This window comes from Tripterygium wilfordii, chromosome 3 (genome assembly GCF_013401445.1).
Source record: "Tripterygium wilfordii isolate XIE 37 chromosome 3, ASM1340144v1, whole genome shotgun sequence".
NCBI lineage: Eukaryota > Viridiplantae > Streptophyta > Magnoliopsida > Celastrales > Celastraceae > Tripterygium > Tripterygium wilfordii.
This window is the reverse complement of record NC_052234.1, coordinates 7,706,724-7,730,716: the sequence shown is the minus strand read 5'-3', so window position 1 is coordinate 7,730,716 and position 23,993 is coordinate 7,706,724. Positions and strand designations below refer to the sequence as shown.

The 23,993-nt window shown below is 35.6% G+C and overlaps 2 protein-coding genes across 3 annotated transcripts; one reads left to right on the top strand and one right to left on the bottom strand.

Annotated features, from left to right (window-relative positions):
- Positions 1-1,095: 1,095 nt before the first annotated feature.
- Positions 1,096-4,702, top strand: LOC119993082 (ankyrin repeat-containing protein At2g01680). The gene is made up of 3 exons (XM_038840001.1): positions 1,096-1,677; positions 2,653-3,062; positions 3,545-4,702. The coding sequence occupies exons 1-3, from the start codon at positions 1,359-1,361 to the stop codon at positions 4,418-4,420; spliced, it is 1,605 nt and encodes a 534-aa protein (XP_038695929.1). The 5' UTR covers positions 1,096-1,358; the 3' UTR covers positions 4,421-4,702.
- A 1,206-nt stretch (positions 4,703-5,908) lies between these two features.
- Positions 5,909-17,704, bottom strand: LOC119995049 (protein VAC14 homolog). Of its 2 annotated transcripts, none has more exons than XM_038841410.1 (20): positions 17,375-17,704; positions 17,141-17,254; positions 16,958-17,023; positions 15,204-15,293; positions 14,998-15,117; positions 14,831-14,859; positions 14,560-14,702; positions 14,361-14,455; positions 14,024-14,110; positions 13,741-13,848; positions 13,564-13,655; positions 13,290-13,371; positions 12,390-12,455; positions 10,193-10,308; positions 9,962-10,082; positions 9,595-9,756; positions 9,319-9,447; positions 8,118-8,186; positions 7,229-7,519; positions 5,909-6,367 (listed from the first exon to the last, which is right to left on the bottom strand). In XM_038841410.1, exons 1-20 carry the CDS (start codon positions 17,462-17,464, stop codon positions 6,263-6,265), a joined length of 2,175 nt encoding a protein of 724 aa, XP_038697338.1. In that variant the 5' UTR covers positions 17,465-17,704; the 3' UTR covers positions 5,909-6,262. The 2 variants fall into 2 exon arrangements, with proteins under 2 accessions (XP_038697338.1, XP_038697339.1); XM_038841411.1 differs by lacking the exon at positions 5,909-6,367 and adding an exon at positions 6,634-7,065.
- Between the last annotated feature and the right edge of the window lie 6,289 nt (positions 17,705-23,993).

The window sequence follows — 23,993 nt, the reverse complement described above, 5'->3', positions numbered from 1 at the left end:
AACACTGTTATTCATAATTTTGAATCATAAGATACACTTATGCACCAATGATTCGTAAGCATCAAGTGAACGAATTCTAACACAAGCTGAAAGAAGGGAGCATTTACAAAATTTCAACTTCTTGGAAGTGTTTAGCTACTACATTCCAATGAAAGGGTCCTTCGCAAAACTTTATGATTGTTGTTTTCTCAACTTTGTGTGTCTGTCTTATTAATCGTTTGATGTCGAAATCTCTTTAAAATAAAATAAATGAAATTCATAGTAGCTATCTTGGTTTTTATATGATGTTGATACAATATAGGCAATAAAATTATATGCCACACAAAACGTGGACACGCAACTAGTAGTTGAGGATATAAAACAGGAAATGAAGATACAAAGGCAATTGAAAGGTGAAGGTTCAGCATACGAGGGAAGCCCGAGGCCTGCTGTAATTTTATTACAGCAGGCCCCACTGTAATATACTTTTTTGACATTAAAAATTTTTATTTTTATTTTTAAAAATCATAAATATGTAATGTTAATCGCAACGAACACAACGATATATTTTTTGTTAGAAATAAAAATTAAATTCAACATGAAAAAGACACAACAATTCTAGACCATCGGATATAAACTCGAAATATTCAATGTTTTGATCACGATGAATTTGATTTTTGTTTTAAACAAAAAATATACCGTTGGATTCGTTATGAAAAATACTACTTATTTATGATTTTTAAAAATAAAAATAAAATTTTTTACTACCTATAAAATACATTACAGCGGGACCTGCTGTAATAAAATTACAGCAGGTCCCGGGCACCCGCATACGAGGAGCAGTCTATCAAAGAGCTATCAGTTTGATAATTTATTGATTAATTGTTACCGATCTGATTGGTTTACCAACCAACAATTTATGGACGAGACTGATAACAATAATTGTTGCATTTTTTCTATATCCAATAAACTCGATTGAATCATATTATTTTACGAATTTTAAATAAAAAAAAAACTAATATAAAAACATTTTAAGTGATTAACAAAAATCTAAAACAGTCAACACTCACATGACTTTGCAATGAAATAAAGTCAAGCCATCAATCAATCACAAAGCTCCAAATTTCTCCAAGACAACCCACCACATGCTTCCCACAATTCCACCTCCTCTCCTCTCCACATTCCAATATTGATGATAATAATTTTGAGAGGCATAAACTTCAACATGAAGTAATGATCTCTCATAATTTCTCTCACTCTCTACTGTTGGTCTTCCTCTCAATTGCCAAATTAAGGAACACTTTCTATTTCAGGTAGAGAAAAACCCAAGTTTTATGGAGAGAAATTGAGCTGAAAGACTGAAGCTTTTTCATCACACGATGGAGTCAAAGCCTATGCGTTTCATAGCCCACCAATCTTTCTTTTCGGCGGTCCGATCCGGCGACCTCGAGACCCTTAAGCGGATTGTGGAGGAGCAAACCAAAGATGAATCGTCCGAAGGGTCTTCTTCTTCTTTGGTATCTGATCTAATGCTCCTGCGGAACGGTGAAGGGGAGACAGCCCTCTACGTAGCTGCTGAGAACAATCTTCAACAAGTGTTTAGTTACTTGATCAAGTTTTGTGATGTTGACACTGTTAAGATCAGGTCCAAGTCTGATATGGATGCGCTTCATGTTGCTGCTAAGAAAGGCCATTTGGGTATATGATTTTATTGCGTTTCTGTTTAACTTTTGTTTTCCTTTTATACAATCATATGATTCTTAATGGGTTTTAGGATTTGTCCGGTTGTCCCTTTCCCTCACTCCCTTGCAGTCTAACTTGTATGAGGTTAGGGATGATAGGTTGCATTTATTATTGTTGCTCTTAATTGAAAGGAGAGCTAAGACTGAATTTGGGGTTTAGTTTTTGTCAGCAACTTGGAATTTTATCTTGACCTCTGCCTATTGTGCTGTTATTGGATTGTCATCCAATGATTTATGTAATCTGGACTTGGGAGTCTGAAACTTGCTTACTTCAGTACATAAAGTGGATCAAAAAACTGTTTTGTAGGGGGGCTCAAAACCTTCTCTTCATTGTTTCTGTGTCATTGAACCTTTTATTAGTCTTGAAATGCCTTGAGATTTTACATGGTACTCCAATTTCAAGTTGAAGCTCCATGTCTCTTGGGATTTTACTATTATCCCTGTAGGCGGTTGCTTTCATCTGTAATGGAGGCATTATTGGATTTTTTCCATATAACCTGTTGATTTACTTATGCCCTGACCCTATACCTTATTATAAGCGATTGGTTTTGTCTTCCTCAAAAGTATTTTTCATATCAATTTGCATGTGTAGCAAGAGGTAGACAACTAAGATTCACTTTTTTCAATGACCTATGTTGCCAATTGATTTACATGCATATGAGTATGAAATTTAAAACTAGTTGACTTTCCAAAGGCTTCAGGGGATGACAAATGCTTGTTGTTTTTTTTCTGCTTTCTGGATTCTAGCTTTACTGGTGTAAAAAATAAAGGCTAATATGATGGTGCATAAGAATAAAGAGTGTTGCAAGATTGCAGATAAATTTAAGCTCCATCCTTTAAAATATTCTTCTGCAACATGTTCACTTGAATTGATACTGTTTCTTTACTGGAGTTTTTGACTTAATATTGCTTTTGCACTTATTGTCTTAAGAGATTGTCAAGGAGCTACTGGGCTTGTGGCCTGAGCTTTGCAAGTTGTGTGACTCCTCCAATACTTGCCCCCTTTATTCTGCGGCTGTTCAAGATCATTTGGAGGTTGTAAATGTCATCTTGGACACAGATGTTAGCTCAATGTGGATTGTAAGAAAAAATGGAAAAACTGCATTGCACACAGCTGCAAGGTATGGCCTTTTGAGAATAGTGAAGACACTTGTTGAACGAGATCCGAGGATTGTATCCATCAAGGATAAAAAAGGTCAAACTGCACTCCATATGGCAGTCAAGGGTCAGGATCCTTCCGTGGTAGAGGAAATACTACTTGCTGATCACTCAATTCTGAATGAACGTGACAAGAAGGGCAATACAGCAGTGCATATAGCCACAAGGAAATCTCGGCCACTGGTTTTATCCTAAACTATTTTTAACTTATGGAGTCTTTGTTGAATTTCTTCTCTAATAAAGTATCTTCTGGATAACTATTTGATCTAGGCTTCTTTAGCAGGCAATGTAATATGAAATATTATGTGAAATCAAATATCGTTTCAGGATGTGATATTGCATGTCTCGTACAACTTCTGTCTCTTTAATTAGAATCAGTAACTACAAGACAACCATATAGACAGATTTTTCATATCCTTGTTTCATATCATTCTCAACCCATGCTTCTATTGTCAAGTACATCATACATCAGAAATTGATTTATCAATCAATTTCCTGTCTCAAATTTAATACTGCTATGGGAGAAATGTGAAAGTAGTTTTTTTATGTATATGTATTTTTGTATTTACTTCTCTAAATATCGTTAAACGAAAGGAACTCAATTTCTTTCTCATCATTTATGGTCTCGTTTTCTGTGCTGATTTTTCTGTTCTGTCTTGTTTCAGATATTAAGCCTTTTGCTCAGTTATACATCTATTGAGGTCAATGCCATCAATAATCATCGTGAAACTGCAATGGATTTGGCAGATAAACTCCCATATGGAGAATCTAGTCTAGAAATCAAAGAAGTTCTTGCAGAAGCTGGTGCCAAACATGCTAGACATGTTGACCGAGTGGATGAAGCAATGGAATTTAAGAGGACTGTGAGTGACATAAAGCATGAGGTCCACTCTCAGCTCATACAAAATGAAAAAACCAACCGTCGAGTTTCAGGCATTGCCAAAGAACTAAGGAAACTTCACAGAGAAGCTGTCCAAAACACTACAAATTCAATAACGGTTGTTGCTGTTCTTTTTGCCTCGATAGCTTTTATTGCTATATTCAACTTGCCTGGCCTATATAAAGATGAGGGACCTGAAGTGGGGAGGGCTCGTATTGCTGACAATGTTGGTTTCCGAGTGTTCTGCCTTTTGAATGCTACATCTCTCTTTATATCACTAGCTGTTGTTGTGGTTCAGATAACTCTGGTAGCCTGGGACACTAGTGCTCAAAAGAAAGTTGTGTCCGTAGTGAACAAACTGATGTGGGCTGCCTGCGCATGCACTTGTGGGGCTTTTCTTTCGATAGCTTTTGTGGTTGTGGGAAAGCATGGTTCATGGATGGCCATTACCATAACGCTCATGGGAGCTCCGCTTCTTGTTGGGACACTTGCAAGCATGTGCTACTTTGTGTTTCGGCAACATTTTGGAACATTCCGTAGTGACTCCCAGAGACGCATCAAAAGGGCAAGCGGAAGCAAGTCTTTTTCGTGGTCTTACTCGGCAAATATATCAGATATTGATGACTATAACTCCGACATGGAGAAGATCATTGCTTTGTGAAAACTGTTGTAGAAAATGAAGAGATGCACACGAGCTTTCACTCGTTGGGAGGGCTATGTCTTCAATGCGATTATGCTCTGTTGAGAGTATTGGAGGACTAGATACCCATTTGAATGGTTTGATTTTTTTTGTCCTGTTCAGTGACCGAGAAGGCTGAATGTAGATTTCTGTAAATTGAGGTATGCTAGTAGTTGTAAGTGTAAGGTATCTTGCAATAATATCAGTTGTGGAATGTTGGTCTTGTGCCTATGAAAATAAGAGAGGATGCCTATTACGTTGTAACTGAACAAACAAACGAAATAACAGGAAAATGTTCATTAGTGGGATCTATTAAATTAGTCAGTAGTAAAGATTGTGCAATAACCGGATAAAATTGAAGAAAAATAATGAAGATTACTTACAATAACAGTGTTTGTGGCAGTAAAACACTTCTTTCAACTAGGGTTGCTTCGCAGGTGTTTTCTGAAGCGAACCAGTTTTCAATCTCCAAACAAATTCGATGAAGTTTGCCGGCCGGTGTTAAAAATTGTTGCAGATTTACTCGGAAAACACTGATTTAAAATTTTTTTTAATTTGTCAAACGGTGTTGAAAATCGCAGCTTATTTATTTGGAAAACACTTATTTCCATTTTTTTTAAATTTGTCATGTAAACATGCATGACAGTTATCTAGGTTATGTAAGCTTATGTATGAATAGTTTAGGGATGTGTATTCCTATCGAGGCTTCAATTGACCGCAACTAAATGATACCTTCTTTTTTGAAAAGGCATCAGTACCCTGAAACCTTCACTAAAAAGGAATCAAAACATTTTACACGCGGGACAAACATTCATGGTAGAACGCCTCCTTGTTAACATCTCATCAGAGAAGATAAACAAACAAACAAAACAAATGTTACAAGATCTTCATATGCATCTGCATCAAGGCTTAAAACCCTATATCAGTTCTTCAGAAAAGCAGGCATCAAGCATAACTATCACATGAATCAGCACAGGTGATTTATGTCCAAGCTTCATTGGACACCCTTTGATTGTTGAATAATCCATGCCTTTTGTCTTGGGCAAAACTGTAATTTGACAAACAACAATGCATGTCCCTTCATGCAGACCCTTAGAACCTTCAACAACCTCCCTTTGCAGTTATTCTCCAGCAAACCAATTGGATTTAAAAAAAACAGTTGGTGAAGAAATAACCGCTTCTTGAGTAACTCCTCCTAAAGCAGTTTTACTTGCACCCTCCATGGGGTTGATCAGAGAAGTAAAATGCCCTTCCGATGACATGTTCTGACTAGGGAGATCAGGATCAAAGAGACGAATCCAATCGTAGCCAAGGTCCATACTGTTCATGAATTTCAGTTTTCTGAAACTCATGAAAAGTACGGCAATATTTCTCAACTTCCATACTTGTAAATAGAAGCAAAAAATCAAACACCCCTATTGAAAAAATCCAGAGAGAGTTTGACCGCATGATACCTTAGAAGAAATCAAATGTAAGAATAACATGCGCATAATATTTCAAATAAACAATGTGAAACATGATTAGAGCTGATTACTTATTACATAAGATCCCCATAAAGGATATCTAAACAAAAACTGCATAATCCTACCAGATAACGTATTTTGCTGCTTCATCCCATATGGTTATTGAACAAAAACAACAGAACCACATGGGAATACACAGTCTAGGCTTCTCCACACGGGAAAAAAAATAGGCAAGGAGCCCTCAAAACCTGATTTTGACCAACACAACCTCCATAAATTTCAACAGAACAAGCTAGTAAATTTACATTTTTTACAAATTATAATTGATCCCAACCATGGCTGAGATCATTGTATGATAGGGCTATAGTTGTAACTGCCCCGGCCCTCTCCTTGATGATCTCGAAGAAGTTTTGCTCAGTTCTGATGCAGTGGACATTATCCGTGGTTCTTCCTGTCTTTGCGTCTCCTGCAAAGATAGCCAGCGACAAATGTAAATCTGATGCTGCAGTTGGTCTTACAATGCAATGAACAACGATGGAAACATTGTGAAGGAACTATATGAAAAACCAAAATGATATGCCTCCATAATTTTGGTGTCCATAATTGTCCATAATCTAGGTGGCATGAGGAGAAATGTGGGGGATCATCTAATACAAAATGGTCCCCCACACTTCTCCTAATGCCACCAAGATTATAGACAATTATGAATATCAAAATTATGGACATGTAGTGCTTCCATATGAAAAATTGAAAATACGTAGCAAATGCTGATAAGGAATCAATGAGATTGCCTTGAAGAATGGTGTATATTGGGAACACAACAGTTCCTTCTCTACCAGTATAATCCATGATCCCAACAGACTCAACAATATAAATTTCTCCGCCACCATCACTTCTACCCCCTGTAAATGATTTTCGAGAACCATCCTTGTTCCCACCATCAAAGCATCTAAATCAATCAGACAACCCTCAAAAGCACCTCCATAGGACATTACATCAGATCAATTTATCCCAACAATATGCCCCATGTCTCAATCTCCTTCATGGAGGGTGTTGTCTACAAATCATTCATATGAGAAATATTTTGGGTTCTTCGTGCTCATAGTATGCTATCTGCTTTGACATTCCTATTCTTTAGATTCATCGATCTCACGAAGGTACGACCTAAAATGCAATCAAAATCTAAACATAGGCTCAACATGACAAATGAGAATACTAATGAGACTAATAATAAAACCATGACTTTTTGTTTTGATAAGCAGTAAAACCATGACTTACAAAACAAAACTAAAAAAGACTGATGAGAACAATAAAAAGCTCAACCTACCTTTGACAATAAAGTTGAATTGTTGCGGGACTGCGTCTGTGTTTTCTCATGCATTCGGTGCTGCCGCTGCATGTCCTCAAATTGATGTAGCCTTAAGGTGAAGTTAATTCCATTCTGTGAATTGAAATTTCCATCTTGGTTTATGTTACTATCCTCAATTTGTGATCCACTTGACCTGTGATGTAGAATTTGAGAGTAGGCCATCCCCGAAGGTGCTCGCCTAGATTGCTCACTATTGAAGGATGGTACAGTGTTTAACCGATAATGTAGCATCCTAAAGGCAGAACTTTGCTGCATTCAAGAAATAAATAAACGAAAATTTGAAAATGAGGAATAAGAGCAAAGGTCAACAATCACAATTAAACTACATGTTGAAATGATACCGCCTTCAAGTGAGCTTCTGCATCAGACCATATATATTCTCTAATACTCCAACACGAGAATCAATTGGTGCATCTTTAATAAAGTAGATAACCATTTCCCAGTAACTTGAGAATGTTAAGATGAGAATTTTGATACAAGAGCAAAGGTCAACAATCACAAGTAAACTACATGTTGAAATGATACCACCTTCAAGTGAGCTTCTACATCAGACCATATAAATTTTCTAATACTCAAACATGAGAATCAATTGGTGCATCTTTAATAAAGTAGATAACCATTTCCCAGTAACTTGAGAATGTTAAGATGAGAGTTTTGACTGACAAGAATGTAAGCACAAAATTTTGAGTAAAACCCATAAAGCCAATGTAGCATATTTGTTTTCTTCGCAGGGGATTTGCCATTTCTTTGCATGTAAACCATTGTAAAAGTTATTGATTACTGCAGGGCAAGTGTATTGCTTATCTCAATGGTAAAAAAGAGCACAATGCAACTCTTTCAAACATACCTGAGGAAGTAACATCAGAAGGCCGTATAAAGCTTTTAACAACCATATATGTCTATCAGGTTCAAGAAGCTGCAATAAAACAAAAAGGTTCAGACACTCAAAATAGACAGTTCAAACTTGGGGGGGTGGGGAGGGAGAACCACCAGCAGCAATTACTTTGTTCAAAACCAGTTTTACCAATGTAAAAATATGATGGCAGAGCCCAACATTAAAACTGCTGAATCCATAATATATTCATCTAATGACAGCAATCGCATGTCACATGCTTCACATGCCTCACACAATTATATCGAAAGGAGTAACTATTTCCTGCAAGTTGACTTCCTTCAAAATGAAACTATACATTTCCTTCATAATAGCCCTTCCCGACAAGACTAGAAATGCTTAAACCATTGAAACAATGCAAATGTTTTACTTAAAGTTTTACCATTCATCATCATATACAATTTAAGGACTAACAAGGGGTTCAAGACAACATTGGCAACTTTGTTAGAAATACCAACCATAAGATAAGAGGAAAATACATGAAAATTGCACAAAAGTATCCAGCAAAAAAGTACTGGATATCAAACAGGGATACTACTACAATAGATACCGCATAGGTTAGAATGTTAGATGTTACCATGCTTTTCAGTTTTCATCGCATGCACTTTGTTAAATTGCTTCAAAAGCTGGTCAAAGTATGAAAAGGTAAATAGAAGGTTTTGTTGGGGAAATGTTCAAGAATGCAGAACATGGATGGGAGTCAACAGATAGTTCAAACTTAATATTTTGAAGGCACTGAAAATAATTACACAAAAAGCAAAGAATATATACTTTTACTCCCATGTTAAGGGTCAAGAATCAAAAAACACTAACATAGCCTAAGCTGTTGCTTCTAAATCCAGTCAACGTAACCAAAAGTATTGTGGACAAAACTTTCATAATAAGACAACCCAAAAGTATGACTGAAAAAAGAGAAAAGATTAAAATGACTCTAACTAAACAATAAATAAAGGGCATGACACCATAAATTGAGCCACAAGGGGGGAGGGTGGGAGCCGAAGCGATTGAGAGAGTAGGAGAGGGAGAGAGACAGAGACAGGCAAAATAAACAAATCTTGTCATATTGTACCCCGCATGTCATCGTCTAAATGAAATTTAAGCAACTACAAGGACCCAGCAAAAAGGTAATACAAAATACTATGTTTCGTTTATGCACCTGCAATCTAAGATAAGCGAAGATGGGAGTTTCAAGCAAACGAATGAATTTATCCAGTTGGACCAAGAACTTCACATTGATGTCTTCCTCCCCTAGCAATTGAATTACAGCACTTGCATGCTGATAAGTCTGCCAAGAAAGGTACCAATGTTTTCCATCATAAGAAAGTCTAAAAGATTTATTTAAAAAAAAAAAGTGCATTGTTTTATATGCAGAACAATATATGGATAAATATAGCTAAAGAGAAAAAGAGAGAGCAAAATTCAAATCTCATACTTGAGCTAATAAGCACAAGCTTATAATTGCCATAGGTGAATGACACCATGAAGCATACAAAGACACGAACAAATCTTTCCCAGCAGCATTCACAAGGGACTGCTTTAAAAGGTCTCGAAGCTCTTTCAATTCGGAGGATGTAAGTAAAATCAAATTCAAAGCCTGAAAAGAGAAAAAGGAGTTTTGAGTCCAATGTATGACTAAATAAATATCCATTCTACCAGAGTGGCTTGACACCTACGGAGAAGAAAACAAAAAATATGCGCCACCTCGGCACAACCCCAATCACTTACTAAGTGGCTCAATTATGTCATATTAGCTAAGCATTTTCAAAATCAAAGTTCTGATAAACGAAAAGTGGAAGGACCTGAACCATGATAGATGCAAAATCCAGGTCAGATTCTCCTTCTAGTATGGTAGAGAGTTCACGGTAGACCCTTTCAGCATCTAAAAGTACACAAAGATGGCGGATTATCAGAGCACCCCGCCTAACAAGACAAAAAAATATTTATATAAGAAAAGATCAGCCGCGTTCAAGTTTAAAGTTCATGAAACATAAGAAACAAGGGTTGGAAGAAAAAGCAAAATGGTCACTCACTTTTCTAGAAGAGAATTATCAACCCGGAAATTGTAGACTAAGAAGACAACAAGCTGCCGGAAAAGTTTTGCCTCTTCAGCTATGCAAGCATGAATCTCAAGGACAAGGAGCACTACCTGTGAACAAGATCAGAACTGCAACCAATTAAAGAGCCTGAATTCCAGAATGCAAAATGCAATTTTTCAAATAAAACATTCAGGTTGAAAGCATTAACACTCAAATGGTCAACTCATAAACTTTAAAGTTTGATAGGACTCCAAAATTTTTATGGGTAAGCAAAAATCAGAAGATACAATAAATGAAAAGAACTAGGACTCTCATGAAAATAAGATAAAGTATAGCAATGACAATAACAGTGATAAAAGATGAACAAAGAAAATTCAAACCGCTGGTCTAGCCTAAAATCAGCAAAAAACATTTAATAGTAGTTCTCCAACAATCAATAAGAAAGAACAAAACGATGCACTTATCAGAATAACACAATCTCTTCTATAGAGGGAAAACCCCTCAACCAACCCCATTAATTTATGCAGCCAGATACATGCCATGAACAAGGGCAGAAAATCTCAGACGTGCTTATATCCATGAGCATATTTCCTGGGGCCATTGAGTGGGCATTCTAGCTCCCTTATCTTCTAATATGGAAAATTATTTATGCTTAGCTGTTGAAATGATAAAGAATCAGACAAACATGTTATAATGCCCTGTACCATCAACTACTTCAAATCCATGCCCACGAATACAGTCAATGTCTATACAGCTGGAAGACTGTCACTTGAATCTTTTCCATATTGACAATCAAAGTCAAATTAGATAATTACCCATGTACCCTCAACTACTGCTTCATTCACCTGATCAATTTCTTATTTCAAATATCTTCGAGGCTTACATCTAAAAAAGACAAGAACCACCATTTCCTTTTTTTTTTGCATAGCCTCAATAATAAAATAATACTGGATAGAATACCTGGAGAAATGAAGATATGGAGTTAGAAGAGAAAAGTTCTAAAGAAAATGTGAAATCCGAGTTTCACGGCTAACAATATATACCATACGATAATTTGTGCATGCAAAAAAATATATATTTGGGCTAGAAAAAAAAAAGATAAAATAGAACCAAATTCTTTAGCCCAATGGTTAAAAGCCCGAATCAACTTCTGAATTCTTCAAACAATTTTATTGGGGGAATTGATTCCTTATGATTTCCTTGGGAATTTAAAGAGGAGAGGAAGACGGGAAGGGTATGAAAAGGAAAAACTTTAACAAACCCTTGTTTGGGAGTTCTCACAAAGGGAGAGGAGAGGAATCAAGGGTTTCTACAAATATCAATTGTTCTTGATTTTATTAAGTAGCATTATCAGGAAAAAATTGGAATACACGCGTTAATAAAACTACTCTATTCCCACCGAAATTGGTGGGAACAATTCCAAAAGTGGGAAGAGGAATGATTGCATTTGGGTCACCTACAATCCCATTCAACCTAATAGTAAAACTTCCCAGCACGGGCTTTTCTTTTCTTTCCTTTTATTTTTATTTTTTGAGAAGTGAAATAGAAGATGCTAATTAGACTATTAGAGGAACCAAGGGATTGCTGCCCATCAACTACAGATGGATTCACTAAAAAAAGGTAAATAGCTCCTATGCACATTAGGGGGGCGGGATAGGCAGGATGTACGGAGACCTTAACCCCACATAATATGTAGAGAGGCTTTTTCCAGGATTTAACACGTGATCTCTAGGTTGCACCGTTGCAACTCTACCACCAGGCCACGTGTTCGCTTGTAGATGGATTCACCAACAACATAAAAAATACTTAGCCTACAAGTAAGTGGAAATTAATGCTCATCCTGAGAAACAAATAAACAGTTGATACTCTCCTGTGTCCAATGCTCTCTCTCAGCTCTTTAAACATTATTTGTCCCAATTTGAAATCCATTTTTCTGCTTTTAATTTCCTTGATGATGATGTTTTTCAACTCCTCCAATGTAATAGAACACCAAAAAAAAAGCCCATTCAAAGATCGAACAGAAATATGGTACATGAAAAGCAAATACCCGAAGATAAGAAATAAGGATATACAACATGCAACAGTATTGAGAATATTAAAAAACAAGAAAAATAATTATGAGATAAAGATGCAATAGCACAACTAGAAGAAACGATCAGCGATTGAAAGTATAAGCAGTGGTCATCATTACCTCGTCAGAAGGATCTGATAGAGCTTTCAGAAGGGTATCAAATATGTCATTCAGAAAACATAAGACCTGTTTCAGGTAAAAAAAAGAAGTACCAATCTTAATAGAAATTCAAATGAACAAACATAAGCAAAGAGCACTGCCAAGTTATTTTTAGAAAGACCAAGCAGTACAAATTCCCCACTTCCTTTCATGTCATAAAGAACTGGATTAGTCTGCCTCTTTTGAGTTACACTTGAAATATGTATGCATTTTCCACCAGTTTGGGAAACTATAGATGATTTCAATCGGAATGGAATATGTTGTGATCTTCACATATTATTGCACATGAAGCAGCTTCAAAAAATCTAAACTGATAGATGGACTATGGCCACACAAGCCACTAATAATGGGTTATCTATGCGGTGGCTCCTTCATGGCACCATTTAAGAGAGCGGGAAGGGTGAGAAGAGGCTGTGCATCGCAAGTGAAGGAGTCAAGTTGTTAAAGATTATGGTCTCATGAAAAAGCCAAGAATAATTGAATAAATGCATATTGGTTAGAGAATGACAGAGTAGTTATAAGTAATTCCTGGACTTTTACGTTGTTCAGCTAAGAAAACAATGTCCTTGATGAATACATACGAAGTAATACGTGGATTTTCCTTAATTTCTATGCTTTCTACACCAAAATGCCAATTACAAAACTCACAAGAGCACTTGAAAAAGGAGCAAAATATGGGAGCAATTGACAGCATGCCTAGCTTTCGTTAAGATAAAAGAAAAATCAGCAAGAATCTTCTCAAAAGAAAAATGATTCGAATTCAAGCGATGCAGAGAATTCACCATTGGATAAGTTAAATCACCCTATGATATAGAAATAAGAGAAAACTAGAGAAGCCTATGATCCCAAATCCCTTGTTACCTCAGAGCGATGTCTGTTTAAAAGGGTTGATATCCAGTGCAATGACTCTATTCGAGTAGCCTCCCACTCGCTAGATAGTTGCCTGAATGATTTAAAATTCCAGTAATAACAGTTAAAATTATTTTTGCAAAATTTCTGAACATACTGATAAACTCACATAACAACCCTCTGAACCCCTGCTTCTACAGCTCCTTAGAAGTTGAAGTGCTTTGTAGTAACAAACTTCTAATAACATTTCAAACCAAGCCTTTTCCCAGTTTTATAAAAATCACACCTCCTTGCAATAGCAAGAATCGCTCCTACATCAAATCCTTCTGCAGGATCCGCGTTGATTGCGCGAAGTTCTTCATTGGTTTCACGAGCAACCTTGTGCACAGAAAAGAAAAGGCATTTCATCCAAGTGCTTAGAGAACTGCAGATGTATTTAAACCAGGAAAGGTTAATTACTTACAACTCTGATTTTCTCTTCTTTATCAGATATGCAGGGCAGAATAGCTCCCAGAATATCAGCATAATAAGGAACAAGTTGGTCCCCACCAAGTTTTACGAACTCATTTATCTGCACAGTCAAGCATTGTCAGAAATTAAGGTCCCTCCGACTAAAATTTAAGGCAACAAAAACTAGGTCCAGATTCCAAAGCAGTTAGTCATATACTGTATACATGATGGCTAAAATACATAACACAAAAATAACAAACAGCCAGAGGCATTGCATAAGCTTTGAAGGTACTAACCCATGTGATAGCCGTTAGCCGAGTAAATTCATCAGGAGAACCTGCCCTCTGCACCAGTATTTCAGCCATGCGACCATAATCTACAGACTTCAAGAGTAGCACTGCTCGAGTCAGAAAATTACAATACAAATGAACAAAAGATTTTGTTTTTAAGTCAGAACGTAGAGATAATGCATTTATAAAGAAACCCATCTAAATTGATATCAAAACATCAAGATTCAATTTTTAATATGTTGAAGGGAAAATGCCTAGAACAAATTTCATAAGGCAAGAGATAACTGAAGTTAGAAACAAAATAAAAGCTATGCATGAAACTTGAAATTAGCAGAAGCCTTACTGGGGAGTTTTTAATTTCTTGGAGAAACTCTGAAAGAGCAGAATCAGCTTGTTGCCTTATTTCATGGCTAGAATCACTCAACATATTAAACAAACCTGAGAGTTATCTGATTTTCATGAGTACTTAGAGTACAAAAATAAACATCAAGGAAGAATATTGGATTTCAAGTTTATTTTACAAAGAGATGTGCATCATTTACCATCAAGGAAATCTGGAAGAAAACCTAGCATATCAATATCTGGAACACTGTCCAGTACAGTGATCCATCCGACTAAAAACTGTCGTACATAGGGATTAAGAACGTTCATACGCTCTCTCAACAAAGGTATAAACTCTTCAATGCTGATGAAGAAAACAAAGGAAAACAATGAGATTCGCATTAAAAATGCAATTTACAAGATTTTTTTTCATGTTTTTAACCTAAAAACACAAGTTAGAAATATGGAAATAGAATGGCAAAGATGGTGAACCTGAACTGATCACTTTCCGTAACAATGTCCTGTTCCAAAAGAGTAAATATAAGAATTGAGTTTACACAAAACAGGATCCTATCAATCAGACAACTGCATATATATGCTTGTGCCAAAAACAGTTATTGGGTAAACTGAAACATTTACAGGGAAGAGGAATTATTCACCTTTACAAGCCGATCTAAGAGATGAGCAGCACTTTGTACATTGGCATCCGAGTCTGCTGAGAGTTTACATAAGGCATCAAAAATCTGGTTAAAGAATATGATAAAATCTCCCCTGACAACCTGAATATCAACAAGAAACATGCATCAAACCTAACACAGTTATAGGAACGAGAAAGAAAACTAAGTCAACTAAATTCCATCTTCACCTTTGCGATATTGTATAAAGCTTCACAAGCATAATAACGAACTCTACTATCCTGATCAGAAAACGAATTAAGCACAGGCGGCACAATTTGCTGCCAAGGAAAAAAAATTATAATTTCATTATGAGGGTGAAACAAAAAAGGAAAACTCTAGCATTGAAACAAAATCTATAATTTTGAGATATACGGAATAAAACTACAGTGAAAATTAAAAAAAAAAAAAAAAAACTTGTTGTATCCTTCCATTACTCTGCATAGAAAAATGGTTATAATCAAATTCACAGTATCTGGTTGTTGCGTTTCAAACTAGAAAGTGGCGAATCATTATTGTGTGATACGGCAGCTAAGATTCAGCATATATCATGGAAAATGGACTCCACTGCACATACACTCAGGGGAACGCATTCCGTCAACCATGTTACAAATGCACATCCACAAATGGATGGATGCCTTAGTGATACCACAAAACTTGAGCTTACTTGTCAACCAAACTTGATCATTCAACAAGGGAAATTAGGAAGTTTTTTCAGACAAGTGTGTCCCAGGGCCAACCTTTCCACAAAAACTCACAACTCAAAACAGCAGGAGCGGATTCAGGAAAAATGTGTTTGGGGGGTAGGAAAATAACTTTCTTAAGCATCATGAAGATTAGAAAGATGACAGATTTTGGGGAAATGATAAAGATGAGGCGATGAGCCAATTCGCAAATTCCAACTATCATTTTTAACATGAGTAAATCAATTGAAGGATATAGATCAGGACATGAGTAAAATGCCTCATAAGATCGTCTCTCTTGCTCACATTCAAAACTGTTTTAAGATTAGTTATTTTGCCATTCAACCTAATAAGTTAATTGTTTTAAGATTAGTTAACTTGTTGGGTTGGCGCATTTCACATCATTTCTACCATATTCCAACACTCCCCCTCACGTGTGGACTGGATAATCAGATGGCCCAACACTAGGGGGCTCTCACAAAGGTCCACACGTGGGGCAAAAACAAACACACACAAAGGCCCACACTTGGGGTAACAATAAATTGGGGGTTTCAATTGCATAGGCTAAGGTATGAACTCAAGACCTCCCGCTCCGATACCATGTTAAGATTACTTATTTTACCATTCAACCCAATAAGTTAACTTGTTAGATTAGGGCATTTCACGTTATTTATACCATATTCCAAAAAGAACAAATCCAGTGTGATAAATGTTAGTGTCCAAATGTAAGAAGAACCAACTTTTGAACAAAAATGGATCAACCGAAATATACATATAACTCAACTCCGGTAAATTTTAGAAACTTCCAAAGCACCATGATAGCATAGCATCAGTATAATCTAATATACAACGAATCACAAACCTTTTAAGATTTTAGTACAGGATAATCTAATTTCCTTTCAATTTCCAATCTAGCTCCTACTAGCATGATAGCATAGCATCAGTGCATGTACTAAAATTGACACTACAAACTAAAATGAAATTGACTTGATTGATCAAGCGTGAACAGTCACTCATCTAGAGGTATTATTGGCAATATTTCAGAAGTCCCTTACTGGACAAACTAAATTCTGTGTCAAGTCAACGTTAATCATGATTTATCATAAACAGAATCTGAACATGGCAACCAAATTAATACTCCTATAAAAAGCTGCCACACGAAAAATAACCATATACCTTTCCATAAACAGCATCATGTTATTTGATAGGTGTAAAAGGCTTCACCTGAACTGAAAGATTTTCCTGAGACATGGGTAACTAACCTCTAGATGTTGAGCCGTTTCAGAACTTAACCCAACCGTCGCAGCCGCTAGTCCTATCAATCCTCCCTAAAGTATAAACGGAATTGCGTTAATTATGCCGACTATAACAAATTAAACCAGTGGCATATTCCGATTCATGGAAGAAACAAAACGAATTCCAATTAATTTAATGGAGAAACAAACCTTGCGGTAATTAGCTTGTGGCGAGTAGGTGTAGTCTGTCGTCAACAAAGTAATCACTGCTGAAATCTTCTCGTGATCCCCTGCCGCCGCCAACTGCTTCACAATCCCCTCAACCTACGAATATCCACACAAACTCAGATATTTCTAGATTCGCATAATTCACTATGAATCAAAATCAGCCTTAAAATTCAAACAGTTCCTCATGATTTAAAAGACGGACAAAGAGATGCAAACCTCCAGAGCTGCATTCTTTCGCTTCTCATAGAGCTTGTCGGAAAGGTTGCGGAGGACGGAGGCAGGAGTCACGGAATGCGCTTCCGCCATACTGGTACCGGCACCCAACTCTCTCTCTCTCTGAAGACCCAAAATTCCGACGAAAATTCGATTCCGATTACAATTCTCCGCAAATTCTCTCTCTACCAAAATCAAATTCGTTTCCTGATCTTCTCCTCCTCAAGTCGGAACATCACTTCTTCTTATAGGGGTTTTGGCTCGAATTGAAATTTCTCGGCAGATCTGAGAAAACCGAGAGAGAAATTGAACCAATAGAATTTAAAATAATAACACGGAGTTTCTTGTCTGCAGGCATATATTTATTTTGGTGATTTTAAATTGATTTACTAAGGCGCTGTTTGGTGATTTGACATTCACGTTGAATGATAATAACCTATTCCCCTTTTTATCCGAATAATAAAATTAATTCAATGCAAATTTATTAGCTTTTATTCCTATTATTTACACTCTCAATTATTTTTATTTTATTTTTGTATTTGACTTAGTGGATTTAGTGGAAATCCATAGTCTCGCAACTTTTTTAAAGTTAACCCTATCTAAATCTTTATATGGTATTTATATTTAGTAGTGGGGCATATGTTGTGTGTACAATAAGTACATGTACAATTTCAATCCATGAGTGAATCATTTATGCAAATATCCTAGACTATAATCAAATACACACACAAAAAATGACAAAAGATCTATTATTTGATTGAGTATATATATGATGTGCCCACAAGCCACAACGGACTCCCAAAAATACCAAAATTTAGTTAGCACGTTTTTGGATACAAACGAGCTCCACATACCTTGTGGGCACTATATTAGTGGAGCGGAGTAAGAGCATCTTCAATGGTAAAGAATAATGTAGTACTTGATATGTCTTGATATTACTATCAAAACTAATATCAAGTGTGTCTGCTACAATGGCAGCATATTTTAAGCACTCCATAAATAACTTTTTCCTCATATATTTAGTGTAAAAAGTGTATCTAATCTAATACATGAATGTATCACTGAAGCTGAGAGAAATTTTCGATAGATTTTATATCAGCAAAGAAATTTTCGGGATTGTCTCCTCTATAGGTTACGCCGGATCTGTAGGGAATTCACATTGCCTCTGTCAACTTCTGTTGTAATTTTTCACAATGATTTTGTGGAGAGAGAAGGGAGCGGATCCGATTCGCATAGCGTCTATGGTGGACGGCCATGTAATCATCGAAAAGCGGTGATTCTATTATTTTTTTGAAATTTGTGTTCTCAAGTTTCTTTCAATTGTTTACTCACGTATATGTCGTCTTGGTTCACCTGATTGATTCAATGAACTTTCTTTTAATTGTGTGACTACATGAGACACATGTGTAATCCTGGTTGCTCTTTTTAAAGTTTGAGTTTTTGTACATGGATTTAGAGCAGTTGCATCAGTGTCTCTTAATAGATTCTCTATATTACCTACTCAAGTACCACTTTTTGACAGTTTATAGAATCTCTTACCAACAACAACTGCATCCGAATCTCTATTCTAATCCTTAATAGCATTAAAATATTAATTTTCTTTTTCTTTTTACTTGTTTATATTATTTTAAAACTAAAAAATTATATTAAAAATTGAAATAAGTAACATTAAAACTTAGAAAATTAACTCATTACATTAAAACATTTCAGACAACAATATTACTACACATTGCTATGAATGTTCCACAAATGCTCCAGAAGCTCAGCTTGAAGTTGAGTATGTTTTTCTCTATCTTGGATGCGGATGTTCTAATTGATGAAGTCTTGAAACTCACGAGTCCATAAGTGCTCAAGTACTAGCGTTGGAGGACCGTCATCAACCTATTCATATATTGTCTGCAGTGTCAAGTTGAACGTGTAAATGTCATTCATCTTCAACGATCATATTGTACAAAATTATGCATGCCAACATTATATCATGAAGTGTTGAACGTTTGAAGTACCGAGCTGGCCCACGCACTATAGCAAACCTCGCTTGTAGTACACCAAAAGCAAGCTCAACATCTTTTCGACAAGATTCTTACAACGTTTTGAAATGTCAAGCCTTATTTGTCTGTGGCATAGGGATTGTCTTCACAAAACTAGTCCATGATGTGTAGATACCGTCAGTAAGATAGTTACCCATTGGGTAATGGCGACCATTGACATAATAGTGCACTGGTGGGGAACGTCCTTGAGCTAGTTTTGTGAACACAAATGAACGATCCAACACATTAATATCATTATGTGAACCTGATAAACCAAAGAATGCATGTCAAATCCAGAGGTAGTACGATGCAACAACTTCTAATATAAGTGTTGGTTCATGAATATGACCACTAAACTGTCCTTTCCAAGCAGTTGGACAATTCTTCCATTTCTAATGCATGCAATCAATACTCCCTAACATTCTAGGGAAGGCCCGACTTTCACCGATGACCAATAATCTAGCAATAACATCACTATTTGGAGACCTTAAGTATTCGTTTCCAAAAACATATATAATAGATTTCACAAATTTCTTCATAGACAATATAGCCATGCTCTCTCTGATCCACACATACTCTTCCAAAAGGTAGACTGAGACACCATATGTAAGCAGTCGAAACGCAGTCATAACTTTTTGAAGTGAAGATAACCCCAACTTTTTAGTCGCATTCATTTTTTGTTGAAAATATGGTTCATGAGCTTCTACTATAGATTGGATGCGAATAAATAAATCACGTCGCATTCGAAATCTTCTTCTAAATCGATCAGGAGGATAAATCAGATTCTCAACAAAATAATCATCAAAAAGTCTTTCATGACCTTCAATAGTGCCACAATCAATGTACAATCGATGAGTACGTGATGTTAAGACCCTCATCCTCTCTAACCTTTGTTGTTCCGCTTCAAATACAATAAGCTCTTTTATATCTTCATCGGAGGAAGAGTTCATTTTAGAAAATGAACCCATTTTTTGAATGATCCCAACATATATAATTCAATCATTAATCAGTTCAACACTAATCAAATTCATCTTCAAGAATTGATTTAATTGTTAAAACAAGTTGTAATTTGACATATCACAATGCAAACATGACAAATTATAGCCAAAAAAAAGGTAAATGAAGTCAATTAAAAGATGGATTTCATGAACTCCACCAAGGCCATTGATACATCCCGTATGGTAACCATCGTCAACAAACCAATTCCTCCACCTGCCCAAACTTTACGCTTAATACAAGCCATTCTGCTATCACTATACTTTTCAAGATCACATTACATTGACCTAGCGTCTCACATGACAGACTCTTGAGTTTTTCATATTTTTAAGAGATTCTGATGCAGCACCCTATTTTATCAAATCTGTTGGTTTGTCTTTATATTTTACCTACTTGCATCAATATAGAGACACTGATGCGAATGCTCTTACAATGGATCTCTTTGATATCATTAGTTACATATTCTTACTTGCATATACCATCAACCACCCCACATGTCGCTCCTAGAAAGTCATTGTTATTTACAAGAAAAACACAGCAGTTACTACTAACAATGACTACACTACGAGAAGTTGATGAAATTATAATAATGTGAACTAAGTAATTTCTTGTGTTTTTTTTTTTTCATTTTGGGTTAGTGTTTGTAAACTTTGCTTCAAGGTTGTAACTCAAAAGGTGTAGTTGCATATAGGCATCAACATCATTAGTTTTGTGTAATCTAAGTACTAAGATCACCCCCGACCACCAATGGATATGTCATCATAGAATATGATTTGGCTCTTCTTTTCCAGCGTTGAAGATATTAAAAATATCGAAATTATTACAAATAACTTCGAAAAATAAATGGTGGAATTTTGAGTTCGAGAGTGATGAATATAGAGTTTAAATCGAATGTGAAAAAATATTTAAATTAAGGAAGAAATATAAATTTTAAATTTTGTAATGAAAAAATTGAAAATATATGAGTGACATTGTTATAAATTATCTGTTGGCATAAAAGTAAAATTTTAAGAAAATGTTCTTTAAGTTTGCATAATCGTAAAAACACACTAAATATCATCGATCTTCCGCAAAGTAACCCTCGCAAAGCTCCCCGTCGATCGGACAATGATATTCGTCATCCAATCGTCAAACTTGTCGCCACTACACTTATAAGAACCATTAGAGGACTAGGAAGACATCTCAGCCATCCCAGCCACTAGAATCGTTCAATCCAGCCATTCCACCCACCAATTTCGCCCAAAAGTACCACCAATCAACACCTTGGATTCCATTTTCTGTCTTTGTTTGAGAGTGATTCCCTTGATCTATTTCTATCGAGGCACATCATTTTCATTGTTTGTGGCAATTACTTGTACTATTGTGATTGTTGGTTGTTAATAAAAGTTGGTGTGAGTTTAGGTACCAAAGAAACTAAGTGGAACTATCTGCTGAGGATTGAGATTGCTATGATTGTATTGATGAATTGTTATGTAATTTTTGAAAATTATTAATAGTTTAAAGTGATATTGATGTTGTAGTATATCTCTTTCAAGGAAAACCTTTGATGTAAGTGAATTTAGCTCAAGTAATTATTTAAGAAAATATATATTGTGGTGTGATGATGTATGCTGGAAACTACATATTGTTCGTCAAAGATTATGGGTGTTGATTTATGCTAATGGTAGAGAATTTAAATAGAGTTGAAGAAACATTTAAGTTTTAAAATTCTTGTTGATGGAGTAAACTATTATAGTAAGAGAAATGATAGATTTAAAAGAATGAGAAATCATACGTGTGAAGAGACAATATAAGGAGTAAATCTTTCTTATTATAAAGACTGCTTATGCATATATTCGATGTTCATATTCATTTATGTCATCAAACTAGTATCTAACATGAATCTAAAATAATTCTTTATAATTTTTTTTAATACAAGTACAAATACAATATACGACCAGCAGATCAAGCTTATGAAAGTATAGGTGTCAACAGACCCCACGCAGGAGGCACAAATCAAGCCCACGTAGGGGCAAACTATCAAGCCCACGCAAGGGCAGACTAAGCCCACACACCTGCTTATAAATATTCGGAGGAAGTGAGACTAGAACCCATGACCTTAGTCAGGGACATATAGGTTATTTCTAGATAAAGAAAGTTATATGGTTAGTGAAAGTCATTGCAAATTGATATAGATTGAGAGATGAACTTGATTATATCAGTACAATGTAGAAGAGATTTCATATAAGGTTGTATTGAAATAATCAATGTTGAGTAGCCTGGTTAGGAGATGATCATATAATGAGAAGACTATTTATAAATTTGGTTATGAAAGGAAAGTGACATGGACCCTCATTTTTTGTCAATGTTGCCCTTTTGGAGTGTATAGTTGTTCCTCAAGAGTAAATCTCAATTGGAGATATGGTGATAATAGTTGTTCAATTGGACGATACTTGACGTGATTTGGTGGATAAGGTAGTGGAATTTCATAAATTTATTGTCTTGGGCAGAGTGACTATGCCTATATACCATAATGATGGTGAAGATTTAGGAGAGATCTTGAGTTGACATATCTATGTTGGGTTGTGGGCTTAGTCATTGGGCCATGTTCTTAAATGTGGGTAGTGAGTCTTTGTGGCCCGATGCTCTGACTAATATAGTTGAACCAAGATGTCCTCAACCAAGAAGGCCTATATGATTTTTTGCTTATCAAGAAAACCATATTAATGAGCTAATGATAAAAACTCTTTTTTCTCAAGGAGTTAAATTGAGGGAGGCGTATTTGCTACAACAATGACTTGTAATTAAAGATAACATAAATCCAAACATTATGATATTTAGTCTAGTTGCATAAAAATATCTTCTACATGCATTAAAATTCATCTCATATTTTTAAGCTTGAAGGTATAAATAGTAAAGATCACAAAATTTAGTTTCATATTATAACACCTACCTCCATTGTTAAACTACTATCTCATATGTACTTAATAAATTCATAAAATTCGACATAGTTCTCTAAATATTCTAGACAACTCGCCTACAAGAAAAATTCAACTGTACCCTTAGGCAACCTACTTTATACACTCATATTATTAATCATTCTCTACTTACAAATACATAAGTAGACTATCAAACAATTCTTGTGACATTCGTCATTACAAACCATTAAATCATTCACTCACAAAATATAAAAGAAAACTATAACGTATATATATGCTAATGGCTTCAAGTGGATAACATGTCAATGATGCTCATTGACTTCAAAAGGAATGATTCAACCCATATAACTATTTATTTGACAAACATATTTTAAAACATAAAAGCGTGAGCTCACATAGTTCATTGAGATATACATAGTTAAAACTAATATGAAATATGAAATTTGATGTAATTATAAATATAACGCTACGACAATGATTTTCAAACATGTTTGTCACTCACTACCAACATGTAGTGAAAATTCCATAATCAAGTATTCCAATATACACTATATATCAAAATAACATAATGTAGCCATGAATAGCTCATATCAATCTAACGCACATGGGGAACGGATCAGACCCATTGCGATTGCAATCTCATATATCTAGTCATATGCATGTAGACAATATAAACACTCA